The sequence below is a fragment of the Lipophrys pholis genome (assembly GCF_963383615.2).
Source record: "Lipophrys pholis genome assembly, chromosome: 20".
Taxonomy (NCBI): Eukaryota; Metazoa; Chordata; class Actinopteri; order Blenniiformes; family Blenniidae; genus Lipophrys; species Lipophrys pholis.
Genome location: NC_137648.1, coordinates 1,004,666 through 1,027,732, shown reverse-complemented (window position 1 = coordinate 1,027,732; position 23,067 = coordinate 1,004,666). Strand labels below are relative to the sequence as shown.

General features: G+C 43.9%; 2 protein-coding genes across 2 annotated transcripts; one reads left to right on the top strand and one right to left on the bottom strand.

Annotated features, from left to right (window-relative positions):
* The first annotated feature begins 1,667 nt into the window (after positions 1-1,667).
* Positions 1,668-15,715, top strand: pck2 (phosphoenolpyruvate carboxykinase 2 (mitochondrial)). Its single transcript, XM_080488959.1, has 11 exons — positions 1,668-2,041; positions 7,738-7,950; positions 8,946-9,130; positions 9,815-9,885; positions 10,515-10,650; positions 10,733-10,920; positions 11,619-11,781; positions 11,912-12,127; positions 12,892-13,029; positions 13,422-13,517; positions 14,370-15,715. Exons 1-11 carry the CDS (start codon positions 2,010-2,012, stop codon positions 14,837-14,839), a joined length of 1,908 nt encoding a protein of 635 aa, XP_080345085.1. The 5' UTR covers positions 1,668-2,009; the 3' UTR covers positions 14,840-15,715.
* Positions 15,657-22,802, bottom strand: LOC308125629 (B-cell receptor CD22-like). Its single transcript, XM_080489523.1, has 8 exons — positions 22,698-22,802; positions 22,381-22,426; positions 21,878-22,270; positions 18,029-18,334; positions 17,699-17,950; positions 17,017-17,086; positions 16,872-16,908; positions 15,657-16,434 (listed from the first exon to the last, which is right to left on the bottom strand). The coding sequence occupies exons 2-8, from the start codon at positions 22,412-22,414 to the stop codon at positions 16,177-16,179; spliced, it is 1,350 nt and encodes a 449-aa protein (XP_080345649.1). The 5' UTR covers positions 22,415-22,426; positions 22,698-22,802; the 3' UTR covers positions 15,657-16,176.
* Positions 22,803-23,067: the final 265 nt, after the last annotated feature.

The window sequence follows — 23,067 nt, the reverse complement described above, 5'->3', positions numbered from 1 at the left end:
TCTATCTATCTGTCTATCTATCTATCTATCTATCTCTATCTATCTCTCTCTCTCTCTCCTCTCTCCTCTCTCCTCTCCTCTCTCTCTCCTCTCTCTCTCTATCTATCTATCTATCTATCTCTCTCTCCCTCTCTCTCTCTCTCTCCCTCTCTCTCTCTCTCTCTCTCTCTCTCTCTCTCTCTTTCTCTATCTATCTATCGAGTCGATCTATCTATCTATCTGTCTATCTATCTATCTATCTATCTCCTATCTATCTCTCTCTCTCTCTCTCTCTCCCTCTCTCCCTCTCTCCTCTCTCTCTCTCTCTCTCTCTCTTTCTCTATCTATCTATCGATCTATCTATCTATCTATCTATCTGTCTATCTATCTATCTATCTCTATCTATCTCTCTCTCTCTCTCTCCCTCTCTCTCTCTCTCTCTCTCTCTCCTCTATCTATCTATCTATCTATCTATCTCTCTCTCTCTCTCTCTCTCTCTCTCTCTCTCTCCCTCACCTCTCTCTCTCTCTCTCTCTCTCTATCTATCTATCTATCTAGGGGTAGGAATTCATAATGTGCATAATGAATAATAATTATAAAATTGAAATTAAATGACATTCTTTAATATATGTGTATTTATGTAAATTAAAAAAAATATGGAAATAAATGTAAATATTTAGTATATGAATATTCTAAATCATTAGTATATTCTATAAAATCGCTCTTCATAATTAATTATATAGTATAATAATAATTATATTCCTATATATAATTACTAATTATTTTATTAATATTATTATTATTATTAACACTTTTCTGTCAATTTTTTTGGACCTCAGATATTTTTGTTGATTTAGACCAACTTTGTGTGTGTGTGTGTGTGTGTGTGTGTGTGTGAATAATGTAGATGTATTTGTGTGACGTTCACAAAGCATTGTGCAGGGGAGGGGACTTTCTCTTCTACCCCTGTTGGGTGGGGGTGGGGGTGGGGGTGTGGGTGGGGGTGGGGTGTGGGTGGGGCGGTGGGGTGGGGGTGGGGGGGTTAAAACCTCATGAACCCTTCCGGGGCCACTCACTCATTGGCTCATTCAGGTCACGTGGACACCCAGAAGTTAAACAGGTGAGTTTGATTGCATTAACTCATCCCAGCTAAATATTTTGACCAGTTTGAGTTTTAGATTCTAACTCCAGGTTTTAGATTAGAGATTATTTTCTTGTAATCTGAAAACGTTTTGCTTTCAGCGTCTCCTCCTCCTCTGACAGAGAAATAGATGGAAGTAAAAGTTCAAAACGGTAAAAACAAAAGTGAATTAATGCAAATTAAAGACAGTTTGAGTTATTTTTCCCAGCATATAATCTGAAAGCTTCACTTTCTGCCCCCGCGTCTCTTTTCACTCCGTTTCCGTCTTTTCCAGAACTAATGAAGGAATTAATGGATTTAAGAGTTTCAAACAGTAAAAAGAAGTCGCTGATTTAAAACAGGTTGAGTGTCTCTTCCTCGTCATGTAATCTGAAACCTTTGTTTCCCGCCTCTCCTCTCTCTCTCTCTCTCTCTCTCTCTCTCTCTCTCTCTCTCTCTCTCTCTCTCTCTCTCTCTCTCTCTCTCTCTCTCTCTCTCTCTCTCTCTCTCTCTCCCTCTCTCTCCCTCCCCCCTCCCCCCCCCCCCCTCCGTTTCCGTGCGCCTCTTCCAGTTCGGGAGCGTCTTTGCGCTCCGGCTGCGCGCTGCAGGAAATACTCTAAAACTTGCATCATCCAGCGCGAGCGCAGCCAGCATGGACTCCGGCCGCAGCCAGCAGTGACCTGCAGGACTTGCTGCTCTTATCATCCAGGTTAACTGGAGACCAGAGCTTCTTGTTGTCCCTGACTGGAGGTTCCTCTCGGAGCAAAGTGCAAGGTCCCCCGGCGCGGCTCCGATATGAGCCTGGATCAGCTGTAGCAGCAGCTCTTCGCTTCCCCTCCTCAGCCTTCACCCACCAGATCTCACTTCTTCTCTTTCTTTTTCACTCTTTCATCACTTATTCCCACCGAACATGTCGTGTCTTTTACTGGGAGTCATACGAAGGTGAGTGACTGACTTTTCCACTTTAACTTAAGTTAAGTTATTTATCAGTTCTGAACAAACCTTCAGGTTTTATTTCTACTTCATTTAAGAAGAAACTGTCAGATTAAGTCCTTTAAAAGCTGATTTGGTAATGTTAAGGTTAAAAACATTTAAAACACGCTATGGTGAACCGAATGTGTATTTTTACACTATTTTATATGACTAATAAGTACTTTACTTAAGATTCAGTAAACTTACAAACAGAGTATAAAGAAGAATTAATTATTAATTACTCAAATAATTATTTTAATTTAAACGTTTCTATTACACTTTTTTTTTATGAAATACAGATAAATATATATTTTTCCAGCCTGTAACCAGATTAAAAAACCCACACAGTCTAAAATACTATGTAGTGCATCTTAAAACTCCATATATTAATCCTGTATCTCTGCCAGGCATGACCAGTGATCCAGATTACATTGAGCATAAATTTATTTCCCCATTTATGACATTGATTATTTTTATTTTCTTTACTTGAAATTCCATGAAAGTTTCTGCAAAAGCCACCCAGCTGTTCCTTCTTGATCATTTTACTCTCTGTATACTCTTCTACGTGTGTTTATGATCAAATTGCCTCTTATGACCATTAAAAACGAAGAACTGATTATAACTGTTATAAAGGCTCATAAAAGTGCTTCCTTCTGCTTCAGTCATGTAGGTTGTTTTCCTCTCGAAACACAAAACTGGAAACTGTTGAATTATTTCTTGCTGAACTCAGATTAAGATGATCCGTCGTGGCGCCCAGAAGCTGATGTTTCATCGCCGTGACCAGAAGTTGTTTGAGCTTCTCGGTCTGTCGGCCGAAACTTGTTGGACTTGATCTCCGACTCTCATCTGGAGTGACTGTGCCAGAACTGTTTCCTTGTTCCCTTCATGAATGAACTTAGTCAGTAGTGTATTTATTTAAAGGATGTTCATCGTCCGGCTCTTCCTTTCTACTGTCACCCCCCCCCCCCCCCCCCCCCCCCCCCCCCCCGGCTTTGTGCCGAGGCCACATGACTGCAGTCAAAGTGAGCGCCACTATAATGTGTGTGTGCTTTTCTTTCAGCCATAAGGATGCATGTAAGAGTGTGTGCGGCGTACGAGACTCATTGTGTTTGTATTTGATGGTTAATGGCTGAGAGCTTCACAGGATGTCCAGAGCATGGCCTGCCTGCCTTCTTCTTTTTTTTTTTGGTTTGTCCTCCCAAAGAGAACTTTGTGTACCATGAGCGTGTGTGTGATGGATGAAGCACGTGTGCATGTTTTTTTCTGCAGCTTGTTTCACGAAGTAGACTCTGCCCCTGGAGAGGCTATCGACCAGGATCTGTCAGGCGGTGGTGGGGGTGGGGGGGGGAGGTGGTGGGGGAGGTGGGGGTAGGCGTGTGGGCTCGTGGTGGGTAAGGATTGGCTCGCAGGTTGGAGGTGTGTTTGGGAAAAGTTGGATCCTCGCCATGGATCCGTCCCCTCATTCAGGTTTTCAAGTAGCAGCCTGCTGGGGAACCTCAGGCAGAGCAGAGGGAGAGGGGGGGGGTGGGGGTGGTGGTGGGGGTGGTGGAGTGGGGGTGGGGGGGGTCAGGAGGCAGAGAGAACGCCGTGGAGGGATGGATGACTGCACGGGGAAAGGTCACGAAACGCTTCAGCTTCTCTGATGCAGATAAGAAAGAACAGAGCTGCTAATCTCTCTCCGTCGAACAAGGAGCCCCTCCGCGCCCATTAATTAATTCCTAATCCAATCCGCTCGTCTCCTCTGCTAATCCCAGTCACACTGGAGACGATGTGCAGCTACACTATGTCATCGTGTAATTAGCGGCGTGACGGTGCTGATGTACGGGAGAGCAGGATACTCATTTAGAGTGTGTGTGCTTTGTCAGAGACGTGGGAGTCAAACATAAGGCCCGTGGGCTGGAACCGGCCCGGGACAGGCTCCGGTCCGGCCCAGGAACCCTCCTGACAAACCCCACCTGGAGACTCAAACTAGCTGCGACCGCTTGGTTCTGTTTGGAACATTTCACTGTATTTTACATAAGAAAGCTTCATTAAAATCGACTTTGTTGAGGTTGACCAGCGACGGTTTGAAATGTCTGCAAAGTAAAAGTCGGGAGGGGCGGCGGTCGGACCGCTTTTATTCTCTACATGTAAAGATGAGAAGCTTATTAAGGAAACGTGTATCAAAACTGAAACGGTTAATCTCTAATTCCGAGAGCACGGTGTTGATTTCAGATTATTGTACAGAATCAATGAAGAGAATCAAAGTTAGACTTTAACCCACTTGGCCCCGCTCACAGCCACAACGTTTTCAGGACTCCGACCCGGTCCACACGGCAACGCCGCTTCCTGTAACCACATAGTTTCTGTCCCATCATCCAAACGACGTTTTAGGAGCCTGAAAGCTGACGTCATCGCCCCGCCTCTCGACCTGATAACCCCCGCCACCTTTTCTGTGACGTTGCTTAGCAACAACAACGATGGACTTCCTGCTTCCAGGTGGAGCTGCAGAAGCTGCGAATGCTGGTCGCTTTCATAAGGCCAGATGTTGGATTTGTCAGAGACATTTTTATGCTCCGAGTTTCTGTTTCTGATGTATATTTGTGGCAGAAGTACAACCGCCACCTACAGGCCTGGCATGTGTACTACATCTTTTTAAAGTCTCTTTCATGATGTTGCGTGGACGCAGATGTTTCCTGCCCCGATGCTGAAGGTCTCACATTGAGGGTGTGACCTGCAGAAATGTCTAAACTAAAGTAGCGTCCGTCTCTTGCAGTACGTGAACTGGTCCTCCCGGTGGATTGACTCGGTGACTATTTGCTCCCTCATTAATAGTTAAGCTGGTGGCAGGTCCGCTGCACACGGGGAGTCTGAACTCTGTTCTCAGCTCTTTGCCCCGTCGCCGTCCAGTTACACGTTATCTCTCTTGTTTTGAAGTCCTTAACATGCCTGCCGCTCCTGCCCTTTGCACCGCGATGCCGTGTGTGGTGTGTGTGTTGTGTGTGTGTGTGTGTGTGTGTGTGTGTATGAAGTCGTCACGGAGTGTGTGTGTGTGTGTGTGCATGCATTTTACTGCTGGTATAACAAATCTGTCCGATTATTGGACTTCTCCTGTTGCCGTCCAGCGTTATCGTCCACATGTGTGTTTGGAGGTAAAGCTGAGGTCATCCACATGCAGAACACAAAGCCCCCCCCCCCCCCCCCCCCCCCATTGTTAAGCACATGCAGCAGATGCACATGCATACAGACATGCAGAGGATCTGACTGTGCAGAGCAGCTGGTTTGTGTTTGTGAATATCATACAGCCCACAAACAATAGCCGGACCCCCCCGGCAGGCCCCCCTTTATGCATTTAGAAGTCAGTTTTGAGGCTCTGCTCACGCTAACCGTCACCCAGGAGCAACAAAGACGTCAAATAATCTCTCCTGTCAGTGGAAACTGACGATATTATAGGAATTGAACTCGGGGCCCATTGAGACCTGATGTTATCATGTTAACGTGTTATCATGTTAACGTGTTAACGTGTTATCATGTTAACGTGTTATCGTGTTAACGTGTTATCGTGTTAACGTGTTATCGTGTTATCATGTTAACGTGTTATGTTAACGTGTTATCATGTTAACGTGTATCGTGTTATCATGTTAACGTGTTAACGTGTTATCATGTTAACGTGTTATCGTGTTATCATGTTAACGTGTTATCATGTTAACGTGTTATCATGTTATCATGTTAACGTGTTATCGTGTTATCATGTTAACATGTTATGTTAACGTGTTATCATGTTAACGTGTTATGTTAACGTGTTATCGTGTTATCATGTTAACATGTTATGTTAACGTGTTATCATGTTAACAGGTTATGTTAACGTGTTATCATGTTATCGTGTTAACGTGTTATCATGTTAACGTGTTATCGTGTTATCGTGTTAACGTGTTATGTTAACGTGTTATCATGTTAACGTGTTATCGTGTTATCATGTTAACGTGTTAACGTGTTATCATGTTAACGTGTTATCGTGTTATCGTGTTATCGTGTTAATGTGTTATTATGTTAACGTGTTATCATGTTAACGTGTTATCGTGTTATCATGTTAACGTGTTATCATGTTAACGTGTTATCATGTTAACGTGTTATCATGTTAACGTGTTATCGTGTTAACGTGTTATCATGTTAACGTGTTATCGTGTTATCGTGTTAACGTGTTATCATGTTAACGTGTTATCATGTTAACGTGTTATGTTAACGTGTTATCATGTTAACGTGTTATCATGTTAACGTGTTATCATGTTATCGTGTTAACGTGTTAACGTGTTATCGTGTTAACGTGTTATCATGTTAACGTGTTATCGTGTTAACATGTTATGTTAACGTGTTATCATGTTAACGTGTTATCATGTTTCAGGTGATCGACTGAAGCAGACCCTTTTATTCTTCTGTCCTATAAAAACTCAAAGCATTTCCCTGCAGATTAAACTATGTGTAATTGTTCTGCGTGACAAAGAACTCGACTTGTGACTTTTTCCAGTAACGAGGAATCTAACTCGTTACTAATTCCACACCAGTAATCAGATTAAAGTTACTTCTCCAAGTTACTGTGTTACTATTGTAGCGTCCTGCAGGACGTTGGACAGGGAGACGAGTGTTTTGCATGTAAAGTCGCTTTTTTAGTGAACATAAGACGTAGTGTTACCGGACACACACACACACACACACACACACACACACACACACACACACACACACACACACACACACACACACACACACACACACACACACACACACACACACACACATTCCAACAATACCACAACTGCAGCGATGTTTGTAGTTTTCCAGAGTAAAAACATAAATCTGCAGCAAAGCGCCTTCGTGCCTGTTCAGGCCGTACCTGCAGCTCCCCGCCTCCGACTGTTGATGACTACAATTCTTCAGGCTGGTTGCAGGACTGGGGAATAAAGACGTTTCTGACAACCGACGTATAAGACGATAGGATTTGTTTGTGATGCGTTGACGTTAAAACCTCGATTAGTAATGTTGGGCTTCGATTCGTCACATCAAAGACGGCGACGTCCAGCCAATGTCACTGACTGGAGGCGAGAGCGTGAAAGGCGTCAGAGCGCCCACTACTGGACACATAATGCAAGGACATCAGAAGAAGTGAACTTTGGCGTCAGTCGACCAACTTTTGTCCGATTCCTGATTATTCTCTCATGACGATGATTGACCGATTCATCGACCGGCCGATTAACCAATGAAACCCTTTTTTGTTTTTAGGTTATTTTTTAAGGTTAATACCATAACAGACAAGTCGAGGTGGATTACATGGTGTCTTGTTTGATGAAGTACTCTAAATGCTCCATTCTCCCAGCAGCTCAGTCATCCTGCCTTCATTTTTGTGTTTCTTATTTGTGTATTTGTATTTGTATGTTTGCGGAATCCACTGCAGCATGCTCTTCACTGTCGGGTACATGTCGTATACCGAAGAGCTACTTGCATGGCAGGTCTTTCCAGAAAACGTCTGCACAGGAATGAACCAGGGAGCGTTGGGTTTGTTTGTATGTCCGACGGGCCGTACGTCGCCTCCAACCGACTCGGAGAAGGAATGTTGATGCGCGATGACGCGGTCGTTGTCTCTCATGCGTGTTTGTTGAATGTGGATTGTCCTGTGGCCTCGTTTCTTCCAGGCAGGGGGGCGTCGGGGCAGGAGTCGGGGTCCGATCCCTGGCCTCCATCCCCTCGCTGCCCCCGGCGGTGGCCGATTTCGTGAAGGGGGCGGCGGACGAGTGTAAACCCAGCAAGGTGCACGTGGTCACGGGCACGCCGGAGGAGACGGCCAACATCCTGGCCGGCCTGGAGAAAGAAGGGATGGTGAAGAGACTCCCCAAATACGACAACTGGTGAGGAGTCGATCCCGAACCCGAACCCGCCGCTGATATCCTTCTTTATTCTGATTTAGAAACGCTGCTACTACCTTAAAACCTAAAGAGAGAAACGGCGAGCTCCGCTAAGACCCGTTAAAGTGAAAATACTAAACTTGTGTCACATTTTTGGGCGTCCATTTACACGCCGACGGTGCGCGGCGCCTCTGGAGAGGCAACATTTTGAAAACACTCAGATTCCGCTAAAGGCTCCTGCTGCTCCCATAAGGACAAGAAGAAAACGTGACGTCAGCCGAACAAAATGTTTGTTCAGAGGAGAGTTCATCCTCCGAGAAGAAGCTGTCGAACTCGCAGGCCACGCCCCCTCACAACAGGCCACGCCCCCTCACTGGGGACACACCTCTGTGAAGCCGCGTTTTGACTTTTCAACTGCACAGCTTATTTCTCACTTCAAATGTTTTCAGAAATATATTTCCCTGAACTGTTTCAGTCCTAAAAGAGAAGGTTTGTGTCCGAGCCGCCATTAACTGGAGCTTTGAGTGATGCGTTCAGGGGAATCACGGAAGTCTGCGCTCCGGCATGTTAACGAGCTGAGAGGAACGAGCTTTGTTCGGCAGGACCCCGGAGAGCCAAACTTTCTTCTTCTTCTTATGGAGTATGAATCAACCTAAACTAGTTCTTCTGCACATGCTCAGTAGAGCCAATCAGAACGAAGTTTTCCAGTCTCCTGGACTTAGTACTTTTATTTTGACAGTCACCGTAATAACAATCCAACTTGGTGTTCTGTCCATGAGAACGTCTGTGTTCTCCCATTGGTTATGTGTATAATGTATTGTTTCTCTGCCTATATAACAGCACCCACTAGTGGCCCAACATGCTAACTACGTCAGTTTCAGCGTTTCTTCCGTTTCCATGTAAATGCTAAACTTTTCTGAAACGAAAATGCAAATACAATGTAATATCACTTGACGCGTTTTTCGTGTAAATGGAGTCTTGATGTCTCTGCCTGGAAGCTGGTTGGCTCGTACCGACCCGAAGGACGTGGCTCGAGTGGAGAGCAAGACGGTGATCGTGACCAAGAGCCAGAGAGACACCATCCCCATCCCGGCCGGCGGCGCCAAGAGCCAGCTGGGGAACTGGATGAGTGAGTCCGACTGGCAGACGGCGCGGCGGGAGCGATTCCCCGGCTCCATGGCAGGTCCGTCTTTCATGGAAACGCCAAACCAGACACACTTTGTCCAAGTCGATGTTTCTCCACGTTGTTACAGGAGACGAGCGGCTTTGACATGAATCGTAAACATCAAGTGCACAATTCACCTTTTTAAAGTCACGACGTCCACAGCTCTCAGACTCACCATCACTCACATTGATTAGTGTCACTGTTTGGTTTCCCTTCGCCCCCCCCCCCCCACCAGTATCTTTAAATGTACTGGTCATCAGTGTTTCCACAGTTACTTTGAAAAAGTAATTTGATTACTGATTATTTGCTACTTCTTTAAAATGTAACTTGGTTACTTTGCTAATTGTTTTTAAAAGTAACTCGGTTAGATTACAAGTAACTTCAGTTACTTTCAGCAGATGGCGACAACACTCCCCACCGTCTCAACGTAAAACTGCTCCCTGACCTCCTGCACCATGTTTATACATATTTAACCTTTGACCTTCATTCTACGTTGTATTTATATCTGATTCACACTTTTATTATCAGATTTTTACTCTTACTGGTATTTAATTACCTGGTGACGTAGTTGTAGTCTGTTGTTGCACTATTGATCTATTTATTTATTTGCACTGCCTGCTCTATGGGCTGTCTGAGTGGTTCTGAGGCCCGTTCAGTGCCGGTTCCGTGTTTCTCTGGTTTAACACCTCCGTCCCTCCGCAGGTCGGACCATGTACGTGATCCCCTTCAGTATGGGTCCAGTCGGATCCACGCTGTCCAAATACGGCGTCCAGGTACAATTTGTTCTCCTCTACAAATATGTCAAAACCCTCATGCTGCTTGATTACTGTGTATTAGTATTAAAGTGATTCTTCATATATCTGATTTAACGGTTGATGATCATTAACAGGTCCACGTCAGTTTTATCTCTAAATTATGCAGCATTTTCCCTTTTCCAGCCGATCAGACATTAAACAATAATTTTAAACCATTTTAAAATGTAATAAAGACAATAATGTGATGCTATTAAGTATTTACAATGTAATAAAGCCAGAAAAGTACAAATTGTAATAGTTTTATGTGTAATAGAGCCCTTCACCTAATACTTTTGACCATTTTAAATATAATAAAACCAATAACATACTTTTATCATTTGTAATGGTAATACAGCCACTGATGTAGTAATTTTAAATATAATAAAATCAATAATGTAATAATTTCAACCATATTAAATTGAATAAAGGGAAAAATCTTAATTGTAGTTACATGCAAATTCTTAATAAAATATTTAACCGTTATCATAATAACATTTTGCTCATGTCATTTATTAACCAGAGAGGATGATGGTGATCGGGCAGTTATTACATGAGTTATATACATGAGTAGAGGTCATGGAGGCTTTCTGTCGTGTGTTGTCCTGCAGGTGACGGACTCGCCCTACGTTGTGGCCAGTATGGGCATCATGACCCGCATGGGAACCCCGGTTCTGAACAAACTGGCTGAGGGAGAGGAGTTTGTCCGCTGCCAGCACACTTTAGGACGACCTTTGCCCCTCAAAGGTTCATCGAAACCGCCTGAATCCACCGGTGTGCACAGTCTGAGTTGGATCAGGAGTAACTGTGGTTCTCTTCCCTCGTCCAGCTCCTCTGGTCAACTCGTGGCCCTGCAACCCGGAGAAGGTTCTGATCTCTCACCTGCCGGACACCAGGCAGATCCTGTCCTTCGGCAGCGGCTACGGAGGAAACTCTCTGCTGGGCAAGAAGTGCTTCGCCCTCCGCATCGCCTCCCGCATCGCCAAGGACGAGGGCTGGCTGGCCGAGCACATGCTGGTGGGTTAGTGGGCCGAAGCAGGTGAACAGTTAACAGAGACAGGCCAGAACCAAGTGCTGATCAGGTACAGTCGTATCAAATATAGACACAATATTTTTACATTTTCTTTCAGTTTTGGTTCGTTCTACAAAAATACCTCCTTTCAGCAAAATGTCTTTAAATGACATTTATTCCCAACAAATACAAAAAGAAGAAACTTTTATCGTTCTTATTAACCGCAGCCCGCGATGTCGCCTAATAACCACAACAATGGCGGACCGCTTCCCCCAGGTGGCGCTGCAGAAGCTCCTGATACTCGTCGGTTAATAAGGTGACATGTTGGACTTCTGGAGTCCCAGGAGGAGCAGGAGCATAGACCTATAGAACTCAGAGTTATATAGAAGTCTATGAGACGGCGTCAACTTCTCGATGTTCTCTGTGTTTTTGGTGTATTTGATGAGTCACAGCGCCCCTAATGGCCACACCTGTAATTACAGCTTATCTCTAGACCTCTAGACTTTCAAAGCAAAGCACAGTTGGATTTAAACTAACAACTGTATTTCATTGGTGGCCGATAGAAATGTTGCTGCTGGCCGTCAATTTGAGAACCTGTGATCTAGAGGAATTATGCCTCATTTTTCTATGGAGACTCTCTGTACTCACCCCTCTCTCTCTCTCTCTCTCGCTCTGTCTGTCTCTATGTCTCTCTATCTTTCAGATCTTGGGGATCACCAACCCTCAGGGGGTTAAACGTTACGTGGCGGCCGCCTTCCCCAGCGCCTGCGGGAAAACCAACCTGGCCATGATGAAGCCGGCGCTGCCCGGCTGGAAGGTGGAGTGTGTGGGTGACGACATCGCCTGGATGAAGTTCGACAGTCAGGGTGAGGAAGGGGGGGGGGGTGTGGATGGTGGTGGTCAGTATACCAGCAGATGTTGGCGACGAGCTCTGCGGGTCTGGAGCTTCTCGTTTCCATGGAAACCACTTTCTGACCACAGCCCGTCGCTCTGCAGGTAAACTCCGGGCCATCAACCCAGAGAACGGCTTCTTCGGCGTGGCTCCGGGCACCTCCGACAAGACCAACCCCTACGCCATGTCCACCATCGCCAGTAACACCGTCTTCACCAACGTGGGCGAGACCAGCGACGGTGGCGTGTGGTGGGAGGGGCTGGACCCCCCGCCCGCCGGCGTCACGCTCACCGACTGGCACGGAAAGACCTGGCAGCCCGGTGAGTCTCCGGGTTTGGTCGGTTTCAGTCCCAGCAAGCTGCTGCTGCTCCAGGGAGATTCTCTGAGGAGGAGGAAGCAGAACCACAGAGTGCAATAAATACACAAACATGCATATAACATACAGTATTCAGTAGTAATAACAGTAAATAATGTAAAACTTTAAAAAAAGAAGGCAGAAATGGATGTATTGAGAATATAATAGAAGGTAGTATAATAAATATATGAAAAATCAACATGTGTTGTAATATCCTACTATAATTCTGTATGTAAAAGACAACCAGACAAACAAGGGGAGTTAAAATTTCACATTAGTTATAAACATATTGTACATATTCATTTCCCCCCCAATTTTATTTATTGAAATTTCACAGGTGGAATGGTTCAGTTTTACTGGTCAGTTGTCAGGGTCTGTGATCATTTCTTTATTTCTTTAAAGATAAAACAAAAACTACAACAAATTAATAAAAGGAAAACAAGCATAACCATTAGTTACAAAAAGAAGTGAAAAGGTTGAAGAGTAAATAAGTTAGTAAAGGAAAAAACTAACAAACAAAATGCAAAAGAAACAACAAATAAATATTGTTCATATTCATAATGGTTATACACACACACACACACACACACACACACACGTTATGGTGAAAAGACCTAATAAACTGTACAACAGTGCAAAATGTAATGAGTATTTTCGGTGTTTCTGCTGCCACCTGGTGGCGTCCCGATGCCACGTCACGTTTCCATGACGTCTCGTCTCCACACACAGGAAGTTCCACCACCTGCGCCCACCCCAACTCCCGCTTCTGCGCCCCGGCCGCTCAGTGTCCCATCGTCGACCCGCTGTGGGAGAGCGAGCAGGGCGTTCCCATCGACGCCATCATCTTCGGAGGAAGGAGACCCGAAGGTCAGTTCAGCTGCTTCATCTGCAGAGCGGCAGGAGGGGAGGGAACCCAACTGGAAACACTTCTGACGTATCATTGAAGCGGGTTCTCATAACAGCAATAGAACCTTTAGTTTTGTGGGATCATAGTGACTAACAACGAGGTTTATAGTCACATAATCTGACTCACGATCAAAATGAGAGAACACTTGTGTACCTCAATGATTAGATTCATGTTAAAGAATAAACAACAGAGCTTTAAGAGAATACAATAGAACAGAAATACTTTATTTCATCCCGTTTAGATTTTTGAAAGTATTCAGATAAAGACTTGCCCTCGTACGTTCTGCATCACTTCGTCTGCACAGATTCCATCTGATCCCGTTAAAGTGCAGTAAACATGGTTCTGTTGTCAGGAGTCCCGCTGGTCTACGAGTCTTTCAACTGGCAGCACGGCGTGTTCGTAGGAGCCGCCATGAGGTCCGAGGCCACGGCGGCGGCCGAGCACCAAGGTAGGTAATGAGCTGGAGCGGGAAACTGCTTTGTGTCGGAGGAACTCGCCTCAACGAAGACTTTCAGAAGGTCTTATAGAGTCTACCAACGTCACACTGTGTAGGCTCATGAAAGATATTTTTCATTACCGTTTTCACCTTTTTCCTTAATTCAGTTCGTCCAGATTGATTTATTTGTTGACGTTGGTCAGTATGAGGCTCGATAACAGGAGGACAAAGCAACGTTTTATTAAGAAGTTAAAGAAGGAAGTTGCCTCATATGTCGGCACGTCCTCAATTCAAGAACTTGAAGGTCGGTGTGTGTTTGGTTTATAGAACAAATACAATATTAATCATGATATTTTGTGTTTCCTCGTGTTCAAAAAGAAGTAAAAGGAAGTTTAAACCTCTTAACTCTGAACTTACTAATATTAATCAGAATATAGTATTAAATACTAAAACTGTTTCTCATATATTCATTAATATATAAGCTATTAGATGTATCAAGTCATTTTACCAGTTGTACGGTTAACCTACAGTTGGCACATGCATCCTTCTGCACATGCTCAGTAGATAATGTCATGAACACAGTTTCCTCCAGAGTGTCGTGACTCCACATTCTCCTGGACTTGGTCCTTTTATTTTGACAGTCACCGTAATAACAATCCAACTTGGCGGTCTGTCCTCCTGTTGTTAATGTTTGTACACGTGTGTGTGTGGTCTCATTACAAAACAGACCACAGACTCCGGCTCGCGGCCCAAAATGTTTTTAGAATTTCTGTTTCAGAACGAAGCGTTTTCACGTCCCTCGGAGGCAGAAAGAGACAGAAAATGTCTTTGTGTGTCTCCAGCTCTGACACTTTGTCCCTCCAGGTAAGACGATCATGCACGACCCCTTCGCCATGCGGCCCTTCTTCGGCTACAACTTCGGCGACTACCTGGCTCACTGGCTCAGCATGCAGAGCCGAAAGGCGCCGACTCAGCTCCCCAAGATCTTCCACGTCAACTGGTTCAGGAAGGACCCGGCGAGCGGCTCCTTCCTCTGGCCCGGCTTCGGGGAGAACGCCCGTGTGCTGGAGTGGATCTTCCGGCGCTGCGGCCGTGAGCGGGACGACGAGGCGGCCGCCAAGAGCATGATCGGCTGGCTGCCGGCGGACGGCGCCATCGACACCAAGGGCCTGGGCGGCAAGGTGGACATGGGCGCCCTGTTCGACGTGCCCAAGGCCTTCTGGCAGAACGAGACCAAGGAGCTCAGGGCCTACTTCACCCAGCAGGTGGGCGCCGACCTGCCGCCGCAGATGGAGGCGGAGCTGAAGGCGCTGGAGGACAGGGTGCACCAGTAAGAACCTGTCGGGGACGGAGACGGAGCCGCCGGCCGGGCTTCCTGTGCACGGACCGGTCCGGGTCGGGTGTAACGAGGCGAAAGAGAAACGGCTCACTATTATCTCTGATTTTCACATTGAGGGACAACAAACATGGCCGCAGGCAGAAAGACACGCGACACGGTGCTTCAATTCTAATGACGTCAGTTAAATCTGACAAACACCAGCAGGGACGTCACTCGTTCATCTTCTCTGGTGCCTTTCTCCGTCAGAGGAGAAATCTGGAAAAACAACCAACGCACACCTTGATTACTTGACACTAACACACAACGGGACGGGGGGTGGTGGTGGGGGGGTCGGGGGGGGGGGGTCGGGGGAGGGGGGGTCGGAGCCAACATGGCGACCTCGCGGTGCCTTTTAACAAATCGGTCTTGAAGCTGCTTGTGTTTACACACATCAACTCTGAGTCGATCCATTTGACCGATTTAAAGAATTTCTGTTTAAATTCACACAAACGGCCTTTTTTCATTTTAATCTGAGCTTCTTCTTTTTTTAACATATTGAGACTTTTACCTGAAGGTCCTTTGGCTGCTGAGACGTTTGTGGAAGACTCCATAATTAGTTCAGCCCCTTTAGTAACGTTTGTGATTAAACTATGATTCCAGCTGATGTTTACACACACACACACACACACACACACACACACACACACACACACACACACACACACACACACACACACACACACACACACACACACACACACTGTGAGATTCTGGACCAATAAATGAAACGCGACAGAGATTATTAGGCTTTTTTTTTTAATTTGTATTTTTTTAAGAAGATTTATGACGAGGTTTTTATTATGGTGCAAAGAATAAACCGTTTCAATTGCAGAAACAGCGACTTGTTTGTTTTTTACTGAAACTTTCACATGAAGAAATCCACAGTAGGTACATTTAGTTCAGTATGAGTCTGAAAAACTTTCTCCCCATAGTTGTATACAAATAGTGAATTGTCCATCTATCTATCTATATCTATATCTATCTATCTATATATATCTATCATACTTAAAGTGAAACATTTCATGCCTGTTTTAATTCACTGTCATTTGGAAAAATTGTATATTTAATAAGAGATTTTAAGTTCTTTATTAATGCAAATTAATTTAAAAAATGGACATTTTAAAGTACATATGTTCACATGTACAAGTTGTACACTAGTAACATGAGTAACGGTCACCAAGCAGGACTTCCCTGTTGCGTTTGCATATATGTGGTGAACAGATTCCTTCTCTCGGCCTCGTGGTGAGAACTCCTCATGAAACGCTCTGCAGGGCGCGGCGGCTCCAGACACGGTCATTTTCTCTGGACTTGAGCGTAGAGATCCTCGGAGACGCCGGCGGCCGGAGCTGAGCTCTTTTCTGGCTCGCGAACTTTGACCTGTGCGTACAGCGTCTCCTCGCTCTGCGTGGCGTCCTGCACCGAAACGCTCTGAGCTTCAGTTCTCCGCTGGTTGAAGCTGACACTCTGGTAATGAAGCTCCTCTTCGCCGCCGCCGTCCCTCCCTGCTTCATCGGCCGGCGCGTGGCCGGAGAAGTCCTCGGCTGATCGAGTCTGTTGGAAAAGTTATTTAATGGGAACTAGTGAGAAGGATGGCTGAGCCAGCGAGTCTGTCTCACAGAACGAATAGGAACACAATGGAGTGAATTATACTCAAATTCCTTGATATACAAAAACACCCATTAGCCATAACATTAAGACCACTGACGGGCAAAGTGAATAGCACTCTCTATGTCTGTATTGTTGATTGGAGCGTCTCAGAAACTGCAGCGCCAAAGAGAAGCTCTAAACCGACACCCAGACTGCAACAAAACTGAAAACTTCAGGTCACTGGAGTCCCTGGCTCGACAGGTCAGGGCTGTTTCAGCAGCAAAACAAGGATCAACACACTATTGGCCAACTGGTCATAATGTTCTGGCTGTTATTTGGACAGCTTCCAATAATCTGTGATTAAGAGAACAATCGAACCACGTGGTGCAAAATGTACCGACCTGAGTCTGTGGTGGAGCTCGACGTTTCTTAAAGCACCTGAAAGACATGAGGAAGGTGAGAATGTCCTGAACCTGAGAAGTCCAGACTGAAACCAGCAGTAATGCACAGCTGCTGCTGACAGATGTTTCAGTTCCAGGAACTCACCAGACAGAGACAACCAGGCAGATGAACAGGATGCTGATGCTCACGGGGACTATCACAGGAACAAGGTTTCCTATTTCCAGCAAAAAGAAAATCAATATGACCTCATTAAAGCCTTTTGGTGCTGAACTAGTTTTTGCTCCAGCAACAGGAAGAGACTGGGCTGCGGTGATATATTATTCTTATAGTGATGAAATGGATCTAAACCACCGAGAGTTAAAAATCCAACTTAACATGAGAAAGTTTGTCTTTTGGGTTCAGGTGGTGCTTGATGTGGGGGGGGGGGGGGGTTGGTAGCGACACCAGTCCTGGTGAAAGGGGGAAGCAGGTCTAGCCTCACACCACTCAGACACCCACTACACCACTAAAGCCAAAGGGGCCCCAGATTATCAGCCCAGAGAGGACCCCCCCCCCCCCCCCCCCCCAGAGTGCTCCAGAGCACCATGCACTGCAGCAGCATCTCAAAAAAGCAGCTTCCCTCCGTTTCCAAGGAAACAGAGTCGGGGCTTTTTCCAAAAAGTTGCTTTTTCAGTGTCCCTGAGCAACTTTGCTGTGAAAATAGAAACTGAAAACACAATAAATGTTTTGTGATTTCACTTGACAACATCGTCGTCCTGCAAACGGAACCTGAGGGAACCTGAGGGAACCTGAGGGAACCAGACCACAGTGACGTCGTCACATTTACCTTCGTTCCCTAGAATCCTCGGTGACGTCTGATTACCAAGAGCATTTTTAGCCACGCAGTAAAAACCTTCTGCATCTGTTCGGTCGGTCACATTGAAGGTGGAAACGTCTCCTTTAGACACTCTGATTGGTCCACGGTCGCTGGTCCTGAACCAGGTGAAGCTCCTGACGGCAGGTTTGGCTCTGCTGGAGCAGGTCAGGGTCACCAGGTCACCTGATGGACTGATGGAGACCCTCGTGTCTTTAGGAGCATCTGAGGGGAAAATAAGACTCATCTTAACTTTATTCATCAGAAACATGTGAACTGTGATGTGCTGACAGGATCACTGACATGAAACACTGAGAGTAAACGTTTCCTCAGGTGTTTTCTCAGGTTCTCCTCCAGCAGCAGGATACACAGCATAGCAGCTGATCTTCAATCCATCATGTTGGTCTGACAGAGTGATGTTCTCCTGGATTTCAGTGCTGAAGGTTCCATCGGTGTGTCTCTTCGTTTGGCTGTGAGCGTCTGGTCGGAGGCTCCAGGTGAGTCGAGGAGGGGATTGTGGACAGGGAGTGGCAGCTGAGCAGGTTATAGTGACTGACTTCTTCTCCTTCCGCTCACCTGAGACTTGGATTCTCGGCTTCCGAGGAGAAGCTGCAGTTTCACATCAAACACACATTTTACACTTAAAGCTACAAGACAGTCTGTACCAGTTCTTCTAGTCACTAAAACTGATTCTTTGAGGCTTCAGGTGAACCCCCTTTAAACATTGAATAATCTCTACCCAGAAGAAACCCTCACCATATGTTTAAAACAACTGATAAAATCATTCCAAAATTATCTGGCAGAATAAAAAATGTAGAATTTAGTACACTACTCTTCTAAACTTACCAGACTATTGGGCAGTACAACTCAGGGCTGTTTTTATGTGGATAACTGATGACACAGACTGTATTTGGATGAGAATGGAACAGAACTCATGTCCAAGGTTCCCTTTAGGAGCACTTCCTTTTCTGACAGAGGAATCTCGGGATCACAAATGAATGAACGAGGAAACGTTGAAAATACCGTCAATTACCAAAACAATGAGGATTGTCAAGCTCCATGAGCAGAGCTAGTGAAATATCAGTTTGTACCTCCACCCTGGATTCAAGTGTTTACAGGACAGAACAACTCTGGAATGAGTTCGGTTTACCTGCAGTGAAGGAGTTATAATGAAGAGTTATAATGAAGAGTTATAATGAAGGAGTTATAATGAAGAGTTTTAATGAAGAGTTATAATGAAGAGTTTTAATGAAGGAGTTATAATGGAGAGTTTTAATGGAGGAGTTATAATGAAGGAGTTATAATGAAGGAGTTATAATGAAGAGTTATAATGAAGAGCTATAATGAAGGAGTTATAATGAAGAGTTATAATGGAGAGTTATAATGAAGGAGTTATAATGAAGGAGTTATAATGAAGAGTTTTAATGAAGAGTTATAACGAAGGAGTTATAATGAAGAGTTATAATGAAGGAGTTATAATGAAGAGTTATAATGAAGAGTTTTAATGAAGAGTTTTAATGAAGGAGTTATAATGAAGAGTTATAATGAAGAGTTATAATGGAGGAGTTATAATGGAGAGTTATAATGAAGAGTTATAATGAAGGAGTTATAATGAAGAGTTATAATGAAGAGTTATAATGAAGGAGTTATAATGAAGAGTTATAATGAAGAGTTATAACGAAGGAGTTATAATGAAGAGTTATAATGAAGGAGTTATAATGAAGAGTTATAATGGAGAGTTATAATGAAGGAGTTATAATGAGGAGTTATAATGAAGAGCTATAATGAAGGAGTTATAATGAAGAGTTATAATGAAGGAGTTATAATGAAGAGTTATAATGAAGGAGTTATAATGAAGTGTTTTAATGAAGAGTTATAATGAAGAGTTATAATGAAGAGTTATAATGAAGAGTTATAATGAAGGAGTTATAATGAAGAGTTTTAATGAAGAGTTTTAATGAAGCGTTTTAATGAAGGAGTTATAATGAAGAGTTATAATGAAGGAGTTATAATGGAGAGTTATAATGAAGGAGTTATAATGAAGAGTTATAATGAAGGAGTTATAATGAAGAGCTATAATGAAGAGTTATAATGGAGAGTTATAATGAAGGAGTTATAATGAAGAGCTATAATGAAGAGTTATAATGGAGAGTTATAATGAAGAGTTATAATGAAGAGTTATAATGAAGGAGTTATAATGAAGGAGTTATAATGAAGAGTTATAATGAAGAGTTATAATGAAGAGCTATAATGAAGAGCTATAATGAAGAGTTATAATGGAGAGTTATAATGAAGGAGTTATAATGAAGGAGTTATAATGGAGAGTTATAATGAAGGAGTTATAATGAAGAGTTATAATGAAGAGTTATAATGAAGAGCTATAATGGAGAGTTATAATGGAGAGTTATAATGAAGGAGTTATAATGAAGGAGTTATAATGGAGAGTTATAATGAAGGAGTTATAATGAAGAGTTATAATGAAGAGTTATAATGGAGAGTTATAATGAAGAGTTATAATGAAGGAGTTATAATGAAGGAGTTATAATGGAGAGTTATAATGAAGCGTTATAATGAAGGAGTTATAATGAAGGAGTTATAATGGAGAGTTATAATGAAGAGTTATAATGAAGAGTTATAATGAAGAGCTATAATGAAGAGCTATAATGAAGAGTTATAATGAAGGAGTAACAGAGCACCCTCAGAAATAGAGGAAGTGTTTATGTCATTTACAGAAGAAGATGCAAAGAAAGATGTTATTTTAAAAGCGTACGAAGCATTGCGATATGATTCTGAAGATAACAACACGAAGGTTAAAGAAAAATGGGAAGTAGAACCAAACATTCTAATAAGAGATGAACAGCGGGAGGAAACATAGAAGAGGGACAAAGTAGAAATGAGATACTTTAACACCATCCATCACCTCAAAATACTCCTCTACCTCTGATCTATGCTGCAGGCGATGTGGACGACTGCGGGATTTTACACACATCTTCTGGGACGGCCCAGAAATCACAGAATTTTGGCAAAAGTTAGAAAAAGAAATAAATTTCATCTTGAGTCCTTCACTCAGCATATCAGGAGTCGCCCCTGACACCGCCATCTACAAAGATCTGATGTCCTTCGTTAGGATTCTAAAAACAAAACAGCCTCCTGGTTGAACGTGGAACCCTCAACTTCACTCAGTGGAACCCTCAACTTTACTCAGTGGAACCCTCAACTTCCCTCAGTGGAACCCTCAACTTCATTCAGTAGAACCCTCAACTTTACTCAGTAGAACCCTCAACTTCACTCAGTAGAACCCTCAACTTTACTCAGTAGAACCCTCAACTTCACTCAGTGGAACCCTCAACTTTACTCAGTGGAACCCTCAACTTCACTCAGTGGAACCCTCAACTTCACTCAGTGGAACCCTGAACTTTACTCAGTGGAACCCTCAACTTCACTCAGTGGAACCCTGAACTTTACTCAGTGGAACCCTCAACTTTACTCAGTGGAACCCTCAACTTCACTCAGTGGAACCCTGAACTTTACTTAGTGGAACCCTCAACTTTACTCAGTGGAACCCTGAACTTCACTCAGTGGAACCCTCAACTTCACTCAGTGGAACCCTGAACTTCACTCAGTGGAACCCTCAACTTCACTCAGTGGAACCCTGAACTTTACTCAGTGGAACCCTCAACTTCACTCAGTGGAACCCTGAACTTTACTTAGTGGAACCCTCAACTTTACTCAGTGGAACCCTGAACTTCACTCAGTGGAACCCTCAACTTCACTCAGTGGAACCCTGAACTTTACTCAGTGGAACCCTGAACTTTACTCAGTGGAACCCGAGACTGAAAGAAGTCCAGATCATGAGAAACACCAAGGCCAGATTACACATGAAAATGAAGAGATTCATTGAAAAACGGTTTCCAGTGATGCAGGCTCGAATCACCTCTTATTATTATAATCTGTAACTTTGAATTCATTTTATTTTATTGTTTGTATTTATTTCATGAGTACGATTTCATGAGAAAAATGACAAATGTAATGAGAAGCATCTCCTGACGTATTATGTTATTTCTGTATATTCTGTTAAAATAAGAACTTAATGTTTCACTTTATCCAGGAAAATCATTCAAAATTTTAAGTATATAAATGAAGCAGTCTTACCTTTCAGTGTAATATTAACAGGATTTGAAGTATCTGTTGCCTTGAATGATTCATTCTCAATTCTAAAGAAGAACTTTGTGGTTCTGAAAGGTTTCTTCAATCCATCAAACTTTGAGGTGCAGTTTCTTTCTGTCAAGTTTCCAATGAGGCTGATATCAGGGTAGTTAACTGCATTACTGCTGTTGAAAACTATTCTCTCTGGATGATCCTTAAAATGTGATCCATCTTTAATCCACACTGCAAATATTCTTCTGTTTATGTCAAACGTCTGTCCAGCAGCAGGACAAGGTCTGAAGCTACACGGGATAATCAAACAGGATCCAACCACTGCTTCCAGCTCCCTCGGTGCAGTGATGAAGAGCTTCACAGATTCATCACTACAATGAACCAAAACTGCTGGAAAAACAAACAATTGATGAGCTCAATTTACAATTCTGAAAGCTCTATTTAAAACCTTGAACGTAAGGAGGAGAGCTGTTAAATGACGGAGACAGAGAGCTCACCTGGGAGGAAGGAAAGACTGAGGAGAAGAAACATGTTGACTGGAACCTGCAGAGTCACACAGTCAACATGGTGAAGACACATGGAGAGACAATAATAAGACACCCAGTCCCGTCCTCCAAATACACAATCCTGTTTACTCTGAAATATCACGCTATGTTTGACTAATGCTGACCTGAAACACTGCTTCGCTCATGTTCTTCACAAGTATTCAAAACAATATTCAATCTATTTAGTCTTTGTGAATCACATAGAAACATTCTGACAAACATCTAAAGTCAAAGTGTCCACGGTGTTAAAAAGTGACCAAGTGTCTCACCGATCCTTTGTCCTCCAGCCGATCAGCTGCAGTTAGATCTCTCCAGTGAGTCGTCACAAAGTGAAAAGAAACAGAGTCGCTGGTTGAAGAAGTTTTCAAGCTTCCTGATTCAGAGTCAGAAGAGGAAGTTCCTTCTCTGTGGCGTCTCCAGCTCATTAGTGTGTGAGTGCTTTATTCATTCTGCCACTCCTTTCTGATCAGCACAGAAGACCTCTGCTGTCCTTTGGACTCTAAATAGGATTTCATGGTTTCACGTCACATCTACAGGGTCCCAGGGCGACTTACCTGTGGCCCCGCCCCTCACCTGAGCTGGCTCCGCCCACAATTTTAAACAATCTTCCATCATAACTGAGATGTGCCGCTGCTCTTT